We start from the raw sequence: 21192 nt of genomic DNA, 5'->3' as shown, positions 1-21192 counted from the left end.
TTAGGAAGAGAGGACAGGCCTGCTCCTCGGGGACCCCGCCCCTCTCGTTTCTGGGGAGGGCCCGAGGAGGAGCTCTGCTTGCTGCCCTCTCAGGTCCCCCTAAAGGAGCGTCTCTGAAAGACTTCAGTTTCCATACTTTCCATTCAGTTTGAAGCTCTTCCCAAAAGTCTGGGTACCTTTTTAAAACAAAAGACACTGGGGGCACCTGGGTGGCTCAGCCAGTTGGGTGTCTGACTCTTGATCTCAGCTTAGGTCTTGATCTTAGGGTCATGAAATCAAGCTCCACGCTGGGTGTAGAGCCTACTTAAAAAAATAAAATAATTTTTTTAAAAAAGACAGTAGGGTGAAAAATACGTTTCTAGAGCCAAATTTATAGTTAGACCTTCCTCTCTCACCAGTCTTTAACCATCACCAATCACTGCTTAAGTCTCGTTCCAATTTCCTTGAGGATTAAATGAGACATTTCTTTTCGCCAGAGGCTTTGACACACAGCGCCCCCCCCAACCCCAGATCGCCAGCAAGAGCTCTGGCGGTGCATAGCTCCCGAGGTAATGCGTGAACCCTGCTGGCCCTTGCTGTTTCCCTTGTTCGCAGTACCTTCCCTGCTTCTCTTCTCCCCTTACCTCTGAGTTGAGTAGGCCTGTGGGACCCTAAAACTGCCATTTCTCAGTCAAAAGAGAACCCCTTTTTCCTCTCAGAGGAAGGTACCTAACCAGGCTATCAAGCATATCCTTGATTTTTCCTCTTCCCCCAATCCCCACTCCCCCCAGTACAGGGACATCTCCATCCCCTCATGGTGTCTCCCCGTAGTCTCAGCAGCTTCTCACGCCCTAACCTGACCCCTCTCCTCTCACTGGTGGAGAGGGGCCTGCTCTCTACCCCCCCACGGAACACTCCTCCAGTTTCCCCTTAGAGCAGGAGCTGCTGCGGAGCCCTGCCGCGTGCAGTCTAGACCTGGACTCCAGTCGCAGCTGCTTACACAGCACAGTACCCCAAACAGGTCCTTCGCCTCTCCAGCCCCGTCTCCACTCTTGCAGAACGCTTGCCCGTGAAAGCGACTGTGGGTCTACTGGCCAGACTGCTTCCCCACTGGCCTGCCTCATCCTCCTCCCTCTTCTTTTCTGCAGCACCAGCCGGCTGCGGGCCATGGCTATCCTTGGAACGGAGGGTCGCGGCTCCTTCTCCTGCCCTAAAACCAAGACTGACGGGAGCCCCAAGGTAATGCATCATTGTGTACCTTCCCTGACAGTGCCATCAGCGATGCCCCAGACCCAGGTGTCACTGAGCCAGAATCACTGACCCAGAGGACTCCCCTGCTGGTTTGAGGCTTATGAATCCCCAACCCTTGCCCTTGAACCCTAGTCTTTCTCCTTTCTTTAGAGCACTGGCTCTCCGGTCACCACCTACCACCTGCAGCGGGCACTGCCCGGGGGCATCATCCTCATGGAGCTAGCTTTTCAGGTGAGCGGGAGGAACAGTGAGTGGGGAGAGCCGGACCCACCCGTCTCTTGCCCTCCTGACCTCATCTTCACCCTCTCTCCAGGGCTGTTACTTCTGTGTCAAACAGTTTGCCCTCGAATGTTCCCGAATCCCCATGGGCCAAGCTGTCAACTCTCAGGTATGTGGTGGGGACAGAGAAATAGAGGATCTCAGGCATAGCGCATCCCCAGTGCGCTGTGGCCAGTAAGAGGAATGCACGGGTCGTCTGGTCCAGTGGTGATCTCTTGCTGGGGACTGGCCAGGTCAGTGGCCATTCCGGCACCACGACTGGGTCATCCACCCATCAGCCCCATTCTGGCAGCGGGCCAGAGCTATATTCCACCATAGCACTGGAGGCAGAAGGTGCCCAGCACAGTGGCTGGTCGGGCCCTGTGGTCATCATGGCACTGACAGGAGCTCGGCACTGTGGGCGATCCATAACCCTAGATGGTCAGTGAGGACCTGTGAACATAGTGGGTAATCTGACACATGGGTACGTCTGTGCCATGGGCAGTCCTGGCCTGACCTAGAGCTGGAGACAGCCAGGCTTTGTCAGGATCGCCACTAACACTTAGAATGAGGACCAGAGTTCCCAGCCACACGGCATACCCCTGGCACTTGGTTGTTATTTATGTCCCTGTCTGTCTGCCTCAGGGCAGGGCCTCTCTACCCATGAGGGCCCAGCTCCCAGCAGTGCTCAGAACGAGTCAGGATCGAGTGAGGTCAGGGACCTGAAGCCCTCTGGACTTGAGTGAGTTCTGCTCCTTCGGTCACCAGGCAAGTTGTGTGAGGGCCTGTGCCTTCTTTGTGCCTCTCATCTCATTCCTGGGATCAGGATCTGACTGGGCCTAGTCTGCCTGACTCCTCGTATCTGGATAGTTCGCATCCAGCCAATGGATGGTGGTTGCCTTTGCCTTGAGTGTGGACACCTAGTCCAGACATCATGGGATAAGGTGACCCAGAAAGCGTGGTGACTTTACGTGCAGAAAGCTCCCTGGGCCAGAGTGCTCCAAAGGGCTCCAGAGGGAGCTCTGGAGAGGCAGGTACGTGTTCACACTCTGCTGTCCTGCTTGTGGGAAAGACCCAGCTCCGTGACTCTCTCGAGCTTCTGGAAGTCCTTGTGGCTTTCTGCCCCTGATCTCCATCCAGTTGGCTCTGTCTCCCCTACTTGTGTAATCGCTGACCCTACGTAGATTTCTAAATCGCTTGTACTGCTGCTGTTGTTACTAAGTGTGGGGGATGCGTACTCAGCGGAGGGGAGAGTTTTCCTCCTGCTGCGCACATAAGGGGACCTGTGCCCCCCACGGAGGTTTAGTAAGTGCCCCCTGAGCACACGCTAGTCGGCGGCAGGACTGGGGCTGAAATCCAGGTCTGTGGCCGGAGCCCTCAGCTAACACACACCATCATGCACCATCCCCGACAGCCAGGTCAGCGACGTCCCTGAGCCTGAATTATGTCCCCCGGCCTCCCTCACTTCTTCCCCTCCTCCATGAGCATCTGAGCGCCTTCCCCGGGCACCGCTTAGTGCTCGCGATCGTCGTAATCCGTGGGCAGTTCAGTTTATCACACGTTCTCTAGCTTTACAAAGACCTCTGCTTTATCTCTGTGTGGGTGAGGGAGCTGAAACCGAGACACTGTGACTCAGCCAAGACCACACGGCTACTCTGACCCCTAGGCTGTCGCTCCTTCGGCAGCCAGCTCTTTCCTTTTCTATAACTCCTGTGCCCAGTGCTTTGGAGGGCATGGGCGTGTAGGTCCAGCCAGCCAGGCACCACGGATCCAGCCGCTAACACACTCTCGGTGGTGGTGACTTCCGCCAGGAGAAGCACCAGCTCCGTGTCTCTGTCTGCCTTTCTTCCTCCGTCCATGGTTCATTCATTCATTCACAGATCAATTAGAGGAGGCCCACCCTGGCCTAGCCTTGGCAGGATGTCCCAGAGGACACTTCACGAACAAGTAGGAGCTAGCCAGATTTGGGGAGCAGGGAGAGCAGCATTCCAGGCAGAGAACAAGCAGGTACAAGAGTGTGAAGAGAACATGGGATATCTGGGAATAGCAGGTAGTTTGATGGGAAGGTCAAGGTGGAGAGGTGGGAGAAGCCAGGAAAGACTTCCCAGGAGCACATGCCATGCCTGGCCTCCCCTGGCCGCCTGCGTAAAACTGCGGCCCTTCCCTAGATTTTCCATAGATTTTGCTTTTCCTAGATTTTGCTCCTCTCCCAGTGTATCCCCAGCGCTCAAACAGTACCTGGCAGGCAGTAAACAAGTATGTTTTGCATCAGTGGGTCTGTGCCGGACTTTAGCAGAACCTGGGCTGGAGTACAAAGGCCGATCTATCAAAACAGTCATAGTTTCACGTAAACAGAATGATAGTTCTGTATGAAAAAAGAATACACTGAGGGCTTCCCACAGAAGTCATTCCGGCAGAGGGGGTTCCCCTGGGCCCACAGCAACAGGGGGAATACGAACTTCCTCTTCCCATGGGAAAGGGAGGGAGACGGGAATGTGCTGGGCAGCCTGCCGGGTCCTGACCGGGTCCCCGCTGCTCCCCCCAGCTGTCCATGCTGTTCACGGAGGAATGCGACAAGGTGCGGGACCTGATGCACGTGCACTCGTTCAGCTACGACTTCCACCTGCGCCTCGTGCACCAGCACGTGCTGGGCGCCCACCTGGTGCTGCGGCACGGCTACCACCTGACCACCTTCCTGCGCCACTTCCTGGCCCACCACCCCGACGGGCCGCACTTTGGCCGCAATCACATTTACCAAGGTCGGTGCCCAAGGGCAAGCCGGTGAGCCAGAGATAGAACCTCTGCACCTCCTGTCCGGTGCTGTTAATCACCTCATGTCACTTGGACTGTGTCTCCGTGTTTCTGGCTTGTGTCTTAAGTTCTTCACACTGTTTCCTATCAAAGTTTAGACCCCGCTCTCTGTTCTGAGCCACTTTGGGCCCGTCTCCATGTTCTACAGGACCTTAGGAGCCCCCGCAGAAAAGCAGAGCCAGTCCACCTGTCAGAGCCTTAGGAACGTCTGTCCCCTGTCCTACCTATGCAGTGTGTCTGTCGCACGCTCAGGGTCTCCTATAACTTGCCCCCCAGGGACACTGGAGCTCTCCACGCCGCTCATTGCTGCTCACCAGCTGTACAACTACGTAGCTGACCACGCCAGCTCCTACCACATGAAGCCGTTGCGGATGGCCCGGCCCGGAGGCCCAGAACATAACGAATATGCCCTGGTATCGGCTTGGCACAGGTGAAGTTGTGGGGGGGGGCGGTGCCAGCATGTGCTCTGGTGGAGCTGAGGTCGGGGCCATCGGGCAGTAGGGAAACGTGTTTTCTCGAGCCAGAGGGATGGGCTTCATTAGAACCTTGGGGCTGGCATCTTCCCCACCCCCACTGTACAGCTCCGGCTCCTACCTGGACTCTGAGGGGCTTCGTCACCAGGACGACTTTGATGTGTCCCTGCTGGTGTGTCACTGTGCTGCACCCTTCGAAGAGCAAGGAGAAGCCGAGCGGCACGTTCTGCGGTCAGCAGATCCCCCACCTCGAATTGCGCAGCCTCCCCTGTGCCCTCGCTCTCTGTGTCTCCTGCTCTGATCACCCCATTCCTGCCCCCTCCCCACCACAGGCTGCAGTTCTTCGTGGTGCTCACCAGCCAACGAGAGCTCTTCCCCAGACTCACCGCTGACATGCGCCGGTTCCGGAAGCCACCCAGACTGCCCCCTGAGCCAGAAGCTCCTGGGAGCTCAGCTGGTAGTCCTGGGGAGGCCTCAGGGCTTGGTCTGGCCCCTGGACCAGCTCCCCTGTTCCCCCCACTGGCTGCAGAGGTGGGCGTGGCTCGGGCACGGCTGGCTCAGCTGGTCCGCCTGGCTGGAGGGCACTGCCGTCGGGACACCCTCTGGAAGCGCCTCTTCTTGCTCGAGCCTCCAGGGCCTGACCGGCTACGGCTAGGGGGGCGCCTGGCCCTGGCAGAGCTGGAGGAGCTCCTGGAAGCAGTCCATGCCAAATCCATTGGGGACATTGATCCCCAGCTGGTAAGCGGCTGTGGGTTCTAGAAGGGGCTGGTTTGGATACTAGGGATTCTAGCAGCAGCCAGGGTAGAGGGTGCAGAGATCTCAGGTGGCCCTGGGACTGCAGATCCAGCCCTATGGACCTTCCCCTAGGACTGCTTCCTGTCCATGACGGTCTCCTGGTACCAGAGCCTTATCAAGGTTCTCCTAAGCCGCTTTCCTCAGAGCTGTCGCCATTTCCAGAGCCCAGACTTGGGAACTCAATACTTGGTAAGTCTCTTTGAGACTCCTCTGAAAGGGGAGACATAGCCAAATGCCTCATCAGAGAGATGAGAGGTCCCTGAAGGAGCCCCAGCCCAACTAAACAAGGTCTGCTTTGGCAGGAAGCCTAGATGGAATGGAATCCATGTGAAACTCTTCAAGCACTGAGCACGAGCCTCGACATAGGATTCGTGAGAACAGCCTAGGGCTCTGACCTTAAAAGCTCACAAAAAAAGCACAAACCTTTGGCTAGAGACTCTGAAGGCCAAGCTCTGGAACCTTATCAGTGGTTGTTCTTAGCGGCTGAAATCCCAAGAAGGACCGCAGAGGCTTTAAAGCCTCGTTACCCCAAGTGTGGTCTTCACACCAGTGGTGGCGGCAACACCTGGGAGCTTGCAGACTCTCAGGCCCCAGCCCCGCCGACCCAGCACGTGCCGTCCAGCCCAATCCCCAGGCGCACGTGAGAGGCTGAAGCACTACCTGGGCCCGGTAGAGGGCAAAAGGCTCAGGTGGTAGCCAGAGAGCGTGGGGGTTAAGAGACTGAAGAGGTGGGCCTGATGAGAGCAGTGGCTGTGGAGAGGAGATGTTCAGAAGAAGACTTCAAAAAAAGTAGGAACTTGTCCGTAGGGAGGGGTCCCGCAACACTGCTTGTGGGCAAGGCTAGTTTCAGGGTGCGAAGGGGCGTCCTGGGATGCTGAGGTGAGTTGGTAAGGCTGCAGTTGTGCAGGGGGTATGAGCAGATGGGGGTGCTCCTGTGGGTGGTGGGAGTGCTGAAGCAGGCGTGGCTTTGGGGGAAGGGTGACGAGTCAGAGGTCGTGAGGCCCTCCCAGGACCACATTCTAGGTTTACGGATGCTGGAGCCCAGAGAGAGAGACCTGGGCAACAGCTACATGAACAGGTGGTCACTGAAGCCTGGGAGTAGAGGGAATCACCTGGAAGAGATCACAGAGCTGAGCAGAGGGGCAGTGAGGCACAGGGGGACAGTCCCAGGGGACTGTCAAAGAGCTACAAGACCCAGGGGCGCCTGGGTGGCACAGCGGTTAAACGTCTGCCTTCGGCTCAGGGCGTGATCCTGGCGTTATGGGATCGAGCCCCACATCAGGCTCTTCTGCTATGAGCCTGCTTCTTCCTCTCCCACTCCTCTTGCTCGTGTTCCCTCTCTCGCTGGCTGTCTCTATCTCTGTCAAATAAATAAAATCTTTAAAAAAAAAAAAAAACTACAAGACCCAGGACAGGAGGCAAGGAGGGGTTATGCCAAGGGTAGAGAACTCTCCGTCACTGACGGGCTTCAGTGTGCCAGCTTTGTGCAGGGCCTCCAGATAGACGAGCTCTGAAACCTTCCAGTCAGGCGCCTCCCCCTCATTCTGAGGAGGCTGGTCGGGCTGACAGAGCCAGCGAGGATGAGCACTGAGGTTCAGTTCAGAGACAAGGTCCTGGCTGACTGGAATGCACGTGGGCTCGGGTGTGGTGATGGAAGCAGGCCTTCCTCACACCAGGCCCACTTCCAGAATGCCCTCAAGGAAGGTGGATACTGCCTCAGGTGACACAGACCTCACTCCCCATGTCACTTTGTCTTTCACTGCAGGTTGTGCTGAATCAGAAGTTCACCGACTGTTTTGTGCTGGTGTTTCTGGATTCCCACTTGGGAAAGACGGTGAGAACAGGGGTGAGGGGCTTTGTGTCAGCCTAGTGGGAGGCTCCCCCGCGAGCCTGCTGAGGTCCCTGCTCCCCGTGCCTGCCCTCCCTCAACACTGCATCCCCGCCATGTTCCCCACAGTCTCTGACAGTGGTTTTCCGAGAGCCCTTCCCGGTACAGCCCCAAGACAGCGAGAGCCCCCCTGCCCAGCTGGTCTCCACCTACCACCACCTCGAGTCCGTCATCAACACAGCTTGCTTCACCCTCTGGACCCGCCTCCTCTGAGGGCCAGGCCAGTGAATGTCACCGTTCCTCAAATCATGGGGGTCTGTAAGATTGTACACTTGAAGCAGGACTGACCAGCCCTTCTGGGTCCAGACACTGAAGGACACCAAAAGCTTTGTGACTAGATCTCAGGGGTCTGCAGCCCCAGCCTCGAAGTGGGAGCTGCCCTCCCCAAGCACTTGCCTCCACAGGGCTCCAGAGGGGCAGGTGAACTCCCTGAAGTGCCCATCTCCTCTCAGGCCCTGGACCCTTCCAGAAAGGGTCTCTACCTTCCCGCTCGCCTGGTGGAGTCCCAGGAATTCACACGAGTGGCAAGCGCTCACCCCCGAGAGCTCCTCTGCCTGAACGCTGCCTCCAAGTCTGGTTGCCGTCAGCCACCCACCCCCACGTTGAGCCCTCTGGTCATTTCCCGCTTGAACATCATTGCTGGACGTTGCCGTTGAGATTCGACACCTTGGTTCCAATGCCAGCTCTGCCTCTGAAGCCCCTGTGACCACAGGCAAGCCCCTCAGCTCTCGGACCTGTGGTTTCGGGCGTGTAAATGAGGAGGTGGGCTCAAAACCCCCGTGTGCACAGCAGCACTGGCGCAGGAGACCGGAGCACTGGAGCGTGAGCTGTGTGTCCCCTCTCGTCCCTTCTCACCAGGGGGGAAGCAGCCCCGGGAGCGCAACAGGTTAGACACTGTGTGTCCTCCCCCCGCCCAATAACACACATGTGGCAAGTGTTCAGCAGGTGGTCTTTAATCCAGGAGATGGGGGCTGCAGGGCACCCTGTCCCCAGCGGCAGGCAGGCGCAGGGCAGGACCTCACCGGCCAGCCTGTGGGCGGCCCCGCCTATCCCAGTAAGAGCGAAGCCAGTTCAAGCCCTCCACTGTGTCTCCTGAGGAGAGAGGGAGGTGATGGCCTCAGCCCCCGAGGAGAAAAGCAGCCGTGTCCCATACCCATCCCTCCAGAGCTCCCTGCCCCAGGGCCCGGCCTGGAGCCCCCACCCCACTCACCTTGAGGCCGGTACTCGCACCCCACAAAGCCCTTGTAGCCTTCATCCTCCAGCAGTTGGAATAGATAGGGGAAGTTCAGCTCTCCGGGGCTGTCGGGCTCCCCCCGGCCCGGGACCTGTGCCACCTGCACGTGCCCTAGACACAGGTGAGGGCAGGTGTGGGGCCCAGGCTCCAGCCGAGTCCTGAGGGACTGATGCTGGGGGGGGGGGGGCACAGCAGACGAGAAGGAGCAAAGAAAGAGACCCCTCTCACCAACGAGGGGCAGGAACTCCCGTATGTTTCCTGTCAGGTTCCCATCCATGATCTGCCAGTGGAACAGGTCCTGGATAGAGAATACTAGTCGGAGACCGTGCAGGCCCCCTTACCCCCACCCCATTCTCCCCAGATGTGGGGAACACAGGCCTTCTGAGAAGCATTCCCTTTCTTCCACTTACCATCTGTAACTGGAGGTTGGGTCTTCCAACCTTCTGTAAGATGGCTGCCGCTGGGAGAGAAATCGGGGAGAGGGCCATGAGACCCACGGAGAGTACAAGAATCAGAGGGGACTCGGGGGGCACAGGGCTGTGGTCCTACCCTGCTGGGGGGTGTCCAGGAAGTACTGGGGGTCAGTGATGCGGGTATTGATGGGCTCCAGCAGTCCCACGAGGCTCTCCTAGCACCATGGTGGACCCGTGAACAGAGCTCTCCCCCAGTTTTGTCCCCCCTCAGCCAGTCACTGGTGAAGCCCCTCACTGTTCCCTCTGAGCTGGGTAGTGCCCGGCCTCGTGCCTCATTGGCTCTCCCCACCTTGTGCCCCGCCCCGCACACGCAGGCATTCATGTCAGTATGCCTGTCTGTGTGTCCCTGGTCTCACCTGAGCCAAAACCCCAGCCGCGTGCCTCAGGTTCTCCAGAAAAACTGTCTCCATTTCACTCCTGACGGCTGCTCGGTCCGCCCCCTGGGGTACTCGGCCAGCCATCAGGTGAATCCTGGCGGAAATGGCACTGGAAGAGGCTGGGGGGCCCCTGTCCTGACAGCAGGCCCCTCATTCCTTTGTCTCCGCGTGTGCCTCGTCCAGCTCCCTCCCATCCCCCCTGCTGGCGGGTCTGTCACCTGTACTCCTGTGTCAGCCTGAGGCCAAGCCCCTTCCCAGATACCTTCTGAGGGCCACCCCAACCTCCCGCCTCAGAGACCTCTCATCAAGCCCTCCCTGTCTCTGCTACCTCTCCTTTCCAGTGGCTGTCTCCTCGCAGCTATAAACGTGCACGTCAGCCTCTTTCTAACAAGTATTTTGACCCTTTCCCTTAAGTATTCCGTGCTGCTTGTCTCCACTCCTTGCATCTGTTAGCTTCTTCCCATCTGCTTTCTGCCCCCACCACACAGGTAATGACCCTGTTACCAGTTCCGTCTCAGCCCATTCACCCTCAGTGGGATCTGACATTTATTTGACCAGCCCCACTGTGCCTCTTCCACCTCCCTGGGCCATCACCTGATCTTTCTTGGCCACACCCAACTCCAACGGGTCACATCTCCAGCCTCAGGAACTCTGCTGAGCACCCCAAGCCTTCTCTTGTCTCTGGCCACTGCATCCTTGCCTCCAGTGCTCCTTACATCAAGCAAATGCCCATTCATTCCTCTGAGACCCAGTTCAACATCACAACCCGTAAGAAGCTTCCTCTGATCCCAGACAGGTGCCTAGTCTGCTCCCACAGCTGTCATCCACTGACCCTCAAATGGATCACTCCCTATGTTTGCTTTGCTATCTCCCTAGTCAGACAGCTCCTGGCACGGGATCCCAGCATGAAAGAGTAGCAAACTGAGAATGACACAGGACAAATAAAATACAAAAGGCAATTTACAAAGGACCGGCGCTGGAGGAGTGAAGAGCCAGTGCGCTGACTCCCGAACCTCTCCAACCTGGCGTTCTCTCCCAGACCCCAAACGTGGGGCAGGGTCTTGGAGGAGACAGGGCAAGATGGGGAGGAGGTGGAGGAGGAGAGGGCAGGATACCTGGGACAGCCCAGAGCCTTGGCGTACAGCACTGCCTGCTCCAGCCCCTCTCGGAAGGCCGCTTGCCTCCCGGGAACGGCCCCCAGCCCCATTTCCCCTTTCTCTCGGTCTCCTGCGGAGAGAACGGTCCTCAGCCCCGGCTCGCATCCCCGGGCTCCCGGCGGCCCCCGCCCCCCGCCCCGGGCCCGCGGCGCACCAGGGGGCGTGTTGATCAGCACCAGCCGCAGCCCCGCTTCCCGCGCCGTGCGCGCCAGGGCCTCGGGCGGCTCCGCGTACGGCCAGGCCACCTCGGCGGCCTCGAAGCCCGAGCTGCCGGCCGCCCGGAGCCGCGCAGGGAGCCCGGGGAGTTCGGGGAACAGCCACGACACGTTGGCCGAGAAACGGAGCGGAGCCATGGCCGGCCGGGGACACGCGCGCAGGGCAGAGTCCGGGGTGGGCCGGAAGGCGGAAGGAGGCGGGGCTCCGCGGACCGGACCCGACCCGGCCTGGCGGGGGAGCGCCGATCCCGGGCAGGGTGCTGCGGAGCCCGGGCCCCGCGGGGAGCGCCGATCCGGAGGGGGGCGCTGCGGGGCCGGGTTGGGCCCGGCCGGAGAGGGCGCGTCCGGGTAGTCCGACCCGAGGGGAGGCGCGCTGGCGCCGCGAGCCGAGCCAGGAGCCCTCTGTGCCAGACTTTTTTGGTTAGAAAAGCAGTGTGGGCTAAAGACCACGGACGGTCCAGAAAAGTGACATTTTTCGAGACTCGAGAAAGGGAAATGCGGGGAGAGGCGACAGAGCCGAGGAAGAGGGAGCTCCGCCCGGGTGTGGGCGGGAGAGCCTCCTCCGCCTCCCGGTTCCAACCCCGCGCGGGTAGACGGGGGCCCGGGATCCCTGGGCTGAGAGCCCGGAGAGAAGGGCAAGAGAGAACGGGGCCGTCTCGAGAACGTAGTTAAAAGTGAGGAACGTGAACTTCAACAAATACTTAGTATTTATTTCATTATAAAAATAGTATATGTTCATTATGCAACGTTTGAAAGCTACGAGACGAAATCAGGAACATTTAAATCACCAGTCGTCTCACCCCTAACCGTTAACTTTCCCTTACAAATTAAAAAATAAACATAAACAGATTTTTTTTCTTAGAGAATTCTGATCATACTGTACATGCAGTTTTGTGGTCTGCTTTTTCATTTAATATTATTTTGTTAACTTTTCCGCGTGTTCAATATCCTTCAAAGTCATTGCATTCGCTGTTCATTGTGCCATACCCGCAACCCAGAATTTATCCTACTGCTCTGTTGATGGTCGTTAGGGTTTTTCACATTCGTGTGTGCGTGCTGCGAAAGCACTTTAACGCACCTCTTGGCTCCTTTGAAATGTTCATTACAGTATTTGCCAGCGCAAAGTCCTTTACAAGGAAAACTGGCCCCTCCGCTGGTCTCTGCGCTGAGCGGCTATGGGTGGGCTGTTCCCTCTTATCCCCAGCTGATTGGGCCGCAGGAGGACATCTGATCCGAGGGCAGCCAATGCTTCAGACGGCCGGAGACTCATTACTTGCCTAGTTTGGAGAGATGATCTAGCCAATCAGATTCTCTTTCTCAAAGTTCAAACCAGGAAGTGCTGAGAAAGTCAACTAAGAGGTGGTGTTGCCCGAAGATGATTGTGGCCGTAGAAACAAAGTAAGCAGGACTCGGGGAAGGAGCGCTAGTGCAGACGGGGTAACCAAGCCCCAGAGTATTAGGGGTAGAGGTAGCACGTTGAGAAACCTCTGCGCGGAGTTTCTCCGCTGGCGAACCCCACAACCGCCTGGGATCTCTGCACTTCCCAGGCTGGGATGTTTAGACTTACCTAGGTTTCTCTGTCTGTAGCCTCTTAATGTTTCTTGAGAGAATTGCAATGAGTTTATTTCATCCTCAATAACCCGAATGACTGGGAAAATGCCTAAGGTTGGACTTACGTAGTCAGCGAATAGGAACATGTTTAAGGTCTTGATGCTTTGCTGAACTGCTTTTCAAAAATATTGCAACCAGTACGCGAGTGGAAGTCCTCTTGGTCTGTTTTCTGTGCTAGCTTTGACAGAAGGAAGCTGCAGGCGCAACGTGAGGAGCCCCCAACTCGCACGGCCTGTTTGTCACTGCTGGCCTCGATGGCAAGGCAGGCCCACTCAGCCCCGGGGGGTCCAGGCGGGCATCACAGTTCATCCAAGTGCGAGCAAGTTCGGGTTCTTCCGCTCTGCCTCTGGGAGCAGACTGCCATCGGCTCGTACTGATCACCTGATTTCTTGCCTATTTGCAGCTGGTGTTACACTTGGAACTTTGACTTGTCCTGAAACGTGTTTCTTGGATATAGTCCAACCAGGACGTGACCTCACTAAGTTTAACATTTTAATCAACCCACATGTTTATAGTCCAATGTTGACCATGCAGAATAACATCCAAGGAAAGTAATTCCTTTTTTTTTTTTTTTTTTTTTTAAGATTTTACTTTTTTGTCCGAGAGAGAGCACAAGCGGGGGAGCGGCAGGCAGAGGGAGAGGGAGAAGTAGGCTCCACGATGAGCAGGGAACCCAACGCGGGCCGCTCCCAGGACGCCGGGATCATGACCTGAGCCGAAGTCAGACGCTTCACCGACTGAGCCACCCAGGCGCCCAGAAGTAATTCCTTTTTAAAGCTTCACTGTAAATCTCTGGGTGTGTCAATTCTACTCAAGACTTTGAAAGCGCCACCATCTGCTGGGGTCCACTCCTTTGCGTGTATACCCGGCAGGGCGGCAGAGACGATGTATAAATATAAACTAGAGGGGCACGACGCACTTCCCCCTTAATTTTCTTCAACACTTTTACATTATACGTCAAAATAAATCCAAGAGGAGGACAATGCCTGTGAAAATTCTTTTCTTTTTTTTAAGATTTTATTTTTAGGGGCGCCTGGGTAGCACAGTCGTTAAGCATCTGCCTTCGGCTCAGGGCGTGATCCCTGTGCTCTGGGATCGAGCCCCACATCAGGCTCCTCCGCTGTGAGCCTGCTTCTTCCTCTCCCACTCACCCTGCTTGTGTTTCCTCTCTCGCTGGCTGTCTCTGTCAAATAAATAAATAAAATCTTTAAAAAAAAAAAAAGATTTTATTTTTAAGTAATCTCTACACCCAATGTGGGGCTCAAACTCACGACCCCAAGATCAAGAGTCGCATACTCCACCAACTAGGCTGGCCAGGTACCCCGAAAATTATTTATTTTCTTTACTCACTGTTTGACTTTCTGCCATATGCCACTTTGCAACATAGGCATTACACTAAGTTATTATTACAGATCTTGATTCTTTGCATTTAACTTTGAACCAAAGAATTTGGTATGACAATGAGTTAAGGTAACAACTTATAAATAGTTACATGGATGATGACTAAGACTTGAGTGCAGAGTTCAGAGTCTTGCTTAATCACTGGATTGCACTTGCCAGTGTGGTAAAAAAGAAAAAAATATATATATATATATACACACACACACACACACACACACACGCACACACACACCTCATGTGACATGCAAATCAAAACCTCAATGAAACTCATTTTAAACCTTCCAGATTGACAAAAAATTTTAAGTCAGACATGATCAAATATTGGACTGGTGTTGGAATCACTGGAGCATTTATTCACTGCGGGTAGAAATGTGTGAATCCCTGCAGTCACTTCGGAAAACCGTCTGGCGGTATCTCTCAAGGCTGAACACCCATATACATTTGGCCCCATAGTTCCTTTCCCGGGTCTGAAGGAACATTTGCACAGGCCTACCAGGAACCCTGCGACGTTCACAGCAGCACTACTTATGTAGCAAAAATGCGACCCTAAGCCCAGTGTCCACTAACGTGGAGAGAGATGAGTGGCAGGGTCGCCATCCAGAGCTGTATAGGAAAGTGAAGAGAAAGCTGGTGGCTCGACGATACCATGAAGGTTGCTCTTGTATTCCCGGGATATATGAAGAGCTCAGTGAAGTTTGGGTCAAATTGGAAACAACAGTGTGAACACATCAACCGGATAAATCTCAGCAACATAATCTTGAGTGAAAGAAGCAAATCCCAGAGAAATACGTAGAGTGTGATCCCATTTGTACAAAGTCCAAAGCAGGGAAGACCAAATCTTACACCATGTCTCGAGTAAGGATACGAGCCTGTGTGGTAAAACTGTGAAGATGAGCAAGTGAATAATGATTGCAAACTTCAGGGTGAATGGTGAGCTCCAGGCGGGGAGGGAAGAGGGGAGCGTCAGGGGCTTGAAAGTAATGGCCCTCCCCGTTCTCTGACGCTGGCCGAGATGGTCCTGTGTGCGCGCACCTCCATTTCATCACTACTCTTTATATCTCGCATCTATTTTATAAATACCATTTGCATCTGTTTCATATTTAATAAAAATGAGTTTGTAAAACCTTCTGTAAGCGTTACTGCCACCTGTTTGCACATTTTGCATTAATCCTTCTGGTAGTGTCATCTTAACTGCAAGGCTTTTTCTACCGACTCAGCCTGTTTGTAATAGACTGTAATCACCACGTTTGGGATTCAGTGTGTCACTGTTCCGCGTAGCGGTCTTTTATCATCTTACCTGCCTAGAACCTATTATGGTAGCCAGCCTGTCCAATGGTCCCCCCATGACGTCCACCTCCTGGTCTTCACAACGTCTCCCCTTGAACGTGGGCTGGACCTGGCAACTTCCTCCTAACAAATAGAATAGAACCACCGAGATTAGGTTACAAAAAGGCTGTGGCTTCTGTCTTGGGCGCCCCCTCTCACTCTTTCACTCCCTCACTCAGGAAAACCAGCTGCCCTGTGGTGAGCTGGCTCATGGAAAGACACAGGTCAAGGGGCTAATGTCTCTGGCTAACAGCCAGCAAGGACCTGAGGCCTGCCGGCAGCCATGTGAGCAAGCTTGGAGGCAGATCTGCTACCATTAAGCTTCAAGACTGTACCTCGAACAACATCTTCATTGCAGCCTTGTGACAGATAGAGTTTGAAGCAGAGATACCAGTTAAGCCACACCTGGACTCCTGACCTACCGAAACTCCTCGATAGTAAATGTTTGTTGTTTTAAGCCACCAAGTTTTGAGGTAACTTGTTAGCAATGGTAGGTAAGTAATAAAGCTTCTCTTCTTCTGGGTAAGTTCCCTGGTTTGAGAAAACAATGTCATTTCTACCACTCCTGCACCTTAAGTTGTAAATGGGTGCTGCCATTTTCTAATATGATTCTCTCGTCCAAGTCCCAGTGATTGGTCCGTGAGTGGGCACCTGACCCAAGCTGGAGCAACCGTATAACCTGTTACAGACACAGTAGGTCGCCTACCCAACGTCTGTTCCCTCTTTTCTCCTTCCTACTAGAACCATAGCTCAGGGGGACAGTCAGCCAGAGAGAATAAAGCTACTTACAGAGCAAAGTAGCAAAGAAAAACCGAGAGGCATTGTGTTCGGCACTTGGAAACTCTGTAAGGGAATCAACCAGGCTGGCCTTCTTATTTCATCTTAACTCTTTCTAAAAACCACATGTCCCAGAACGAACTTGCTTTTTTACATCCCAGGATCCAGCATGGCGCCCATTTCGGGAAATTCTTGGTTCTCTTGGTAAAATGTAATTTCCTCAATGTAAAGACCTGAACCCTGTGCACTGGGGCTATGTATTTATGTCACTTTCTGGATTTATATAATTTCATCTGGCCTGTAGCGGAGTCTTTATCTTTCCAAGTCATGACTATGCTGATGTTGTTCATTGCACCCCGTCTTCATCAAGCTCTTTCCTACCTTGTCTACGACAGGAGCATCTTCGTTTCTATTCCACTTTCTTTTTTGAGCTACCAGTCTTTATACCACTTCCATACAGCAATGTTCAAATTGGAGTCCACATATCATGTTCTATATTTTCACATCCAACCATGTGTTCAGTCACAGGTGCCTAGATGTAAGAATATCAACATTCAAGCGTTACTCTATTTTTTTTTTTTTTTTTGAGCCATTGAAGCTACATTGCTAGGGCTTTGGAACTGATCTTTCCTGCTTTTCTCAGTATGCCAGCCACCGTCCGTATCACACGGATTCGTGATGGCTTAGAACTGTGTTGGAAAGGAAGCTAAGCCTTAGGTCAAGTTTTTCTTTCATAGTTTTCTTTTATATCCAAGCACGTCATAGAGAAATAGCCATGGTGTATCTACATTAGGGCTCTCCCACTAACATTTCAGCACGCTCAAAACGAATCATCTCGCACACACGGTACATTGAATAGCATCATTATACAAAACAGCATGGAATCATTTTAGGAAATTTGTTTGCATGAACGATCATATAATATTCTTGGAAGAGTATTATCGTATTTGCTGTTTCATGTGATGCACCCTTATCTTGCAAAGGAGATTTCCTATATAACTGGCCCTCTAGTTTCTATTCTATTACTGGTGGTCGGATCACATCCACTCTTCTTGTGCCCTTTCCTTACATATGCGTGCCGTTGGTAACACACAAGGCCCGCGGCAGTCTTAACTAATGGAGTGTTAACTAACCACACACCACACCCAAACTTTAAATTTGGTGAAATACAACCAGTGTATGCATGACTCAAAGGGTACCGGTGTGAATATTCAAAAAGCCGGTTTTTACATTAGACATTGTGAAAAACCTCAGTAATCCTGACTACAGAATCCTATCCTTCCCTTGTTTAATCTTTACACATGTGAATTCTACTCTTGGTGTTATGTCTATATTTTTTGCTGCTTTTTCTTTTTCAATAGATATCAGATATATGTAGGAAATATATTTTTAGGAAAATATAAATAAACTCAGTCTACCTTACTGTTCTCTTCCCCTTTCTTTGGCCATGCTTTTAACTGCATTTTATTCCAAAATATGTAGATTTTTAAAAAGATTTTATTATTAAGTAATCTCTACACCCAACATGGGGCTCAAACCCACAACCCCTAGATCAAGAGTCACATGCTCTTTTGACTGAGCCAGCCAGGCACCCCAGAATATGAAGATTTTTATCATTCCCCTATTGATGGAGAAGATTGCCTCCAAATCAGCACTATTACCAGCAATAAGCATTCTTGTATATGTTTTATGTGTGTGTACAAATACGAATATTTCTCCAGCATCCATCCCATAAGTGGACTTGCTGGGCCACAGGACATGTGCATTGAAAGCTCTAATTTGGGGCACCTGGGTGGCTCACTCAGTTAAGCAACTGACTCTTGGTTTCAGCTCAGATCCCGATCTCAGGGTCATGAGATCAAGCCCCACATCGGACTCTGTGCTCAGCACCAAGTCTGCCTGGGATTCCGTCTCCATATCCCTCTGCCCCTTCCCCTTGCTCTCTCTCTCTCAAATCAATAAATATATCTTAAAAAAAAAAAAAAAGAAAGCTTTAATTCACTGCTAAATTGCTCTTCAAAGGGTTTTATCAAATTGCATTCTTTCTAACCATCTATCAGATTACCTGTTTCCCTGCATCTTCATCAACACTGAATCATGTCAGTTTTTAAGATTCTTGCCAACCATGGGGCGCCTGGGTGGTTCAGTTGGTTGAGTGTCTGACTCTTGATTTCCGCTCAGGTCGTGATCTCAGGATAGTGAGATCAAGCCCCACGTCAGGGCTCTATGCTCCGTGCTAAGCTGGGAGTCTGCTTGAAATTCTCTCTCTCTCTCTCTCCCCCTCTGCCCCTCCCCCACTCTAAAATAAATAAATAAATCTTAAAAAAAAAAAAGATTCTTGCCAACCCAAAAAGGAAGAAATGTCTTTATTTTTTAAAAAGATTTTATTTATTTATTTATTTGAGAGCGAGAGAGCAAGAGAGCACAAGCGGGGGGAGCAGCAGAGGGAGAGGGAGAAGCAGACTTTCTGTCGAGCAGGGAGCCCGACACGGGGCTGGATCCCAGGACCCTGGGGTCATGACCTGAGCCGAAGGCAGTCACTCAAATGACTGAGCCACCCAGGCGCCCCAGAAAAAAATCAAGTCCTTGATTATTACTGAGATTGAACGTCTTTCCAGATGTTTATTTGCCAGGATGACTCCCTCTTTTGCGACTCGCTTACTAGTAGCCTTCGTCCGCTTCTCAGTTGGGTTCTTCGTGTTCTCATGAATCAGTCAGTGGGTGCTCTTTATAGAAATTCCAGACATTACATCTTTAGCTTTTTTGCTTCTCTTTCACTTTATTTAAAGCAACATTTGCTGTTCGGTGTGGTGGAGGAGGGCTGCCTTTCCATGGGCTTCCTGTTCCTGCGTGGAAGGAGGCCTGCCCTCAGTCTTCCCCGAGCTGAGGAGTGACTCCCATGGTTGATAACTTGGGTGGAAAGGAGGAGCCAAAATGCTCACCTCAGTCCTGTCCCCCCGATCTCCGGGGGAAAGCCGTCCTCCTGCTCTGCGCGGGGCCTCCCGTCTGCCGGGCCGGCCCTCACAGGGCTGACCTCGGGGAGGGCTACCGGCAAACCCGCCGGCCTAGCAGACCTAAGCCACATTTCCAGTATCAGCGGTGGCAGTCGTAAAAGTAATATTTGTCTCTCCATCTGTCATACTCCTGTGTCTATCTCTTGATAGGTTCTTGGATCAGTCAGAGTCCAAACAGAAAACAGATGGCACATTCAAATTAGGATAATTCAGGCGATTTTTAAAAGGCACCATTTATGAAGGTGTGGGCAGGGCGTAGGTGAGATATGCCGGCTGGCCCAGCAGCCCGGGGCTAGGAACAGCAGGTCTGCCACCAGTGCCAGGCCTGGCAAGGTGAAGGGGAGGGGGACGCAGTGACTCGAATCCAGGAGGAGCGGGTCATGTGGAGACAGCTGCCCTCCAAGGAGCAGAAGCCCTCAGAAGGACACTGGCGGCTTGAAGCGGCCTGCAGGGAGGAAGCCCGAGAAATAGATACCCTGACCTCTCCCTCCTTCCGCCTTCCAGTCTCTAGATAAACCAAACAGATAAGCCAAACCAAACAGATAAGCCAAACCAAACAGAGGCGGAGGACAAAGGGAGCCCGTTGATGTAATCCACAGATCTACCTACTCGGACAGAGAGCGAGGAGGAAACAAACTCTGGAGGGACAGACACGTCGTATCTGGCACAGTTCACGTCTTTCCTCCCTCGGGTACACTCTTACCCTGCATCTGAGCGAGAAACTCATGTCCCAGTCCACGTAATGCACAGAGTCCCACTGGCTGCTGTTTTGCCATGAGGCAATCTTAAATCCGGCATAATCCGCACCCCTCCCCCACCACTGATAGTCTCCAGGTAAGGAATCAGGTGAAAGGTAGGGGAAGCAAGCCAGCAGAATCCTGAAGTGGCCTCTCAAATTCCTGCTCCCCAGCGTGCACACACCTCTCTGATATTCAATCAAACACTCATGTGGGTACTGCTAGAAAGAGAGTTTGCAAATGTAGTTATTGTCCCAAACCAGTTATGAAAGGTTGATAACCCCAGGTGAGCCTGACCTAATCAGGTGAGGTCTTGAAAGGGTGAGGGCTCTTCCCGGAGAAGGGAATCTATGGAGGCCTCAAGCCTATGGCCACAGGGAACTGAATTCTGCCCCAACCACGTGCTCCTACAGAGGACCCTGAGCTCCAGATGAGAACACAGCTCAGCCCTGATATTAGCCTTCGGAGCAGAGAACTCAGCCATGTTCACCATGCCTTGGACTTCTGACCTCCGGAATGCAAGCTGATGAACGGGTGTTGTTTTCAGCTGTTACATTCGCAATAACACGTCAGATCGCAATAGAAACCCGACACGGGGTGAAGAGTAAAGTCACATAAGCATTGCTGTTACAGTCCTCGTCTCTGTAGCTGGTGATGGGGCCTAAGTCACATCCCAGCAGGCTGCTGGCCACACGGATCCCAGTTCCCTCTGCCCTCTCCTAGCTCCTCAGCGGGGTGAGCCTCCTGACCTGGTGGAATGACTCACACGTTCCTTCTGTAGGAGCCGAGTCATCGGTAGTCTTGCCAGTACTGGGTTGTCCAACTTCCCCTGACCAGAGCTTCAGAGCAAGAGAGGAAGACAGGTGCCCTCCACGGAGTCTCCTCGCCCTCACTGCGGCACCACAGTTTCCCCTGGTGATCAGGGACCGTGACCCCAGCCACGCTAGAGAACCCCTGCACTGCGGTGTAGGGACACGAGAGCCTAAAAGGAGCAGGGTCAACTTCGAGTTCATGAGCACCACGACCGTGCGTCCTGGTGCAAGAACTGCTACGGCGCCCGCGAGAACCTTCGGATCCACCGAGCCTGCGGTTCTGAGGACGGAAAGCAGAAAGGTCTTCTCTGAACCACATATCCTGGCTCTGGGGAAGATGACTCATCTACTGACCTCGGGTTTAAAGCATATGCCTTTTTTTTTTTAGGTTTATTTATTTATTAGTAATCTCCACACCCAATGTGGGGCTTGAACTCATGACCCTGAGCTCGAGGGTCGCGTGCTCTTCCGACTGACCCAGCCAGGCGCCTCCAAGCATATGCTCTTTGGAAGTTGTTTTCTTCCTGCTGGCGTGTGACCGAGGCTTTAGAAATCCACTTGCTGGTTCTCTCCAGCTCCTCGATCCTGGGAGTTAACCACAGG

The 21192-nt window shown here is 53.4% G+C and overlaps 2 protein-coding genes and 1 long non-coding RNA gene across 6 annotated transcripts in view; 1 reads left to right on the top strand and 2 right to left on the bottom strand.

The window, feature by feature from the left end:
• SZT2 (SZT2 subunit of KICSTOR complex) overlaps nucleotides 1-8396 on the top strand; it is a 49870-nt gene extending 41474 nt beyond the window's left edge. For both annotated transcript variants that reach the window (XM_026498301.4, XM_026498302.4), the window contains exons 63-72: nucleotides 1128-1218; nucleotides 1381-1461; nucleotides 1544-1618; nucleotides 4034-4247; nucleotides 4576-4729; nucleotides 4881-5003; nucleotides 5105-5510; nucleotides 5640-5756; nucleotides 7333-7401; nucleotides 7525-8396. In XM_026498301.4, the coding sequence (XP_026354086.2) occupies nucleotides 1128-1218; nucleotides 1381-1461; nucleotides 1544-1618; nucleotides 4034-4247; nucleotides 4576-4729; nucleotides 4881-5003; nucleotides 5105-5510; nucleotides 5640-5756; nucleotides 7333-7401; nucleotides 7525-7668 (1474 nt within the window). In that variant the 3' untranslated portion in view covers nucleotides 7669-8396. The remainder of the gene's footprint in view (nucleotides 1-1127; nucleotides 1219-1380; nucleotides 1462-1543; nucleotides 1619-4033; nucleotides 4248-4575; nucleotides 4730-4880; nucleotides 5004-5104; nucleotides 5511-5639; nucleotides 5757-7332; nucleotides 7402-7524) is intronic.
• On the bottom strand, nucleotides 8387-11123 carry HYI (hydroxypyruvate isomerase (putative)). 3 transcript variants are annotated; one of them, XM_057310714.1, is made up of 9 exons: nucleotides 10851-11123; nucleotides 10655-10766; nucleotides 10134-10250; nucleotides 9519-9633; nucleotides 9239-9317; nucleotides 9100-9149; nucleotides 8918-8987; nucleotides 8666-8800; nucleotides 8387-8547 (listed from the first exon to the last, which is right to left on the bottom strand). In XM_057310714.1, the coding sequence occupies exons 1-9, from the start codon at nucleotides 11047-11049 to the stop codon at nucleotides 8474-8476; spliced, it is 951 nt and encodes a 316-aa protein (XP_057166697.1). In that variant the 5' UTR covers nucleotides 11050-11123; the 3' UTR covers nucleotides 8387-8473. The 3 variants fall into 3 exon arrangements, with proteins under 3 accessions (XP_057166697.1, XP_057166698.1, XP_026354089.1); XM_057310715.1 differs by lacking the exon at nucleotides 10134-10250 and having other exon boundaries at nucleotides 9519-9669; nucleotides 10851-11117; XM_026498304.4 differs by lacking the exon at nucleotides 10134-10250 and having other exon boundaries at nucleotides 10851-11112.
• Nucleotides 11124-13081: 1958 nt separating this feature from the next.
• Nucleotides 13082-20933, bottom strand: LOC125282906 (uncharacterized). Its single transcript, XR_008958861.1, has 3 exons — nucleotides 20527-20933; nucleotides 16408-16558; nucleotides 13082-15333 (listed from the first exon to the last, which is right to left on the bottom strand). It is a non-coding gene; the product is annotated as an uncharacterized LOC125282906 (long non-coding RNA).
• Nucleotides 20934-21192: the final 259 nt, after the last annotated feature.

This window comes from Ursus arctos, unplaced genomic scaffold (genome assembly GCF_023065955.2).
Source record: "Ursus arctos isolate Adak ecotype North America unplaced genomic scaffold, UrsArc2.0 scaffold_12, whole genome shotgun sequence".
NCBI lineage: Eukaryota > Metazoa > Chordata > Mammalia > Carnivora > Ursidae > Ursus > Ursus arctos.
The sequence above is the reverse complement of the archived record's forward strand: the minus strand, read 5'-3'. Positions and strand labels throughout refer to the sequence as shown.

What these genes read in the sequence shown, in the direction of transcription:
- HYI (XM_057310714.1), bottom strand. Translation starts at nt 11,049, where the DNA reads ATGGCTCCGCTCCGTTTCTCGGCCAACGTGTCGTGGCTGTTCCCCGAA. An exon ending in GCTGATCAACACGCCCCCTG is followed by an intron (nt 10,767 to 10,850) that starts GTGCGCCGCGGG and finishes TTCTCTCCGCAG; the next exon opens with GAGACCGAGAGAAAGGGGAA. An exon ending in CCTGGACACCCCCCAGCAGG is followed by an intron (nt 9,150 to 9,238) that starts GTAGGACCACAG and finishes TTTCTCTCCCAG; the next exon opens with CGGCAGCCATCTTACAGAAG.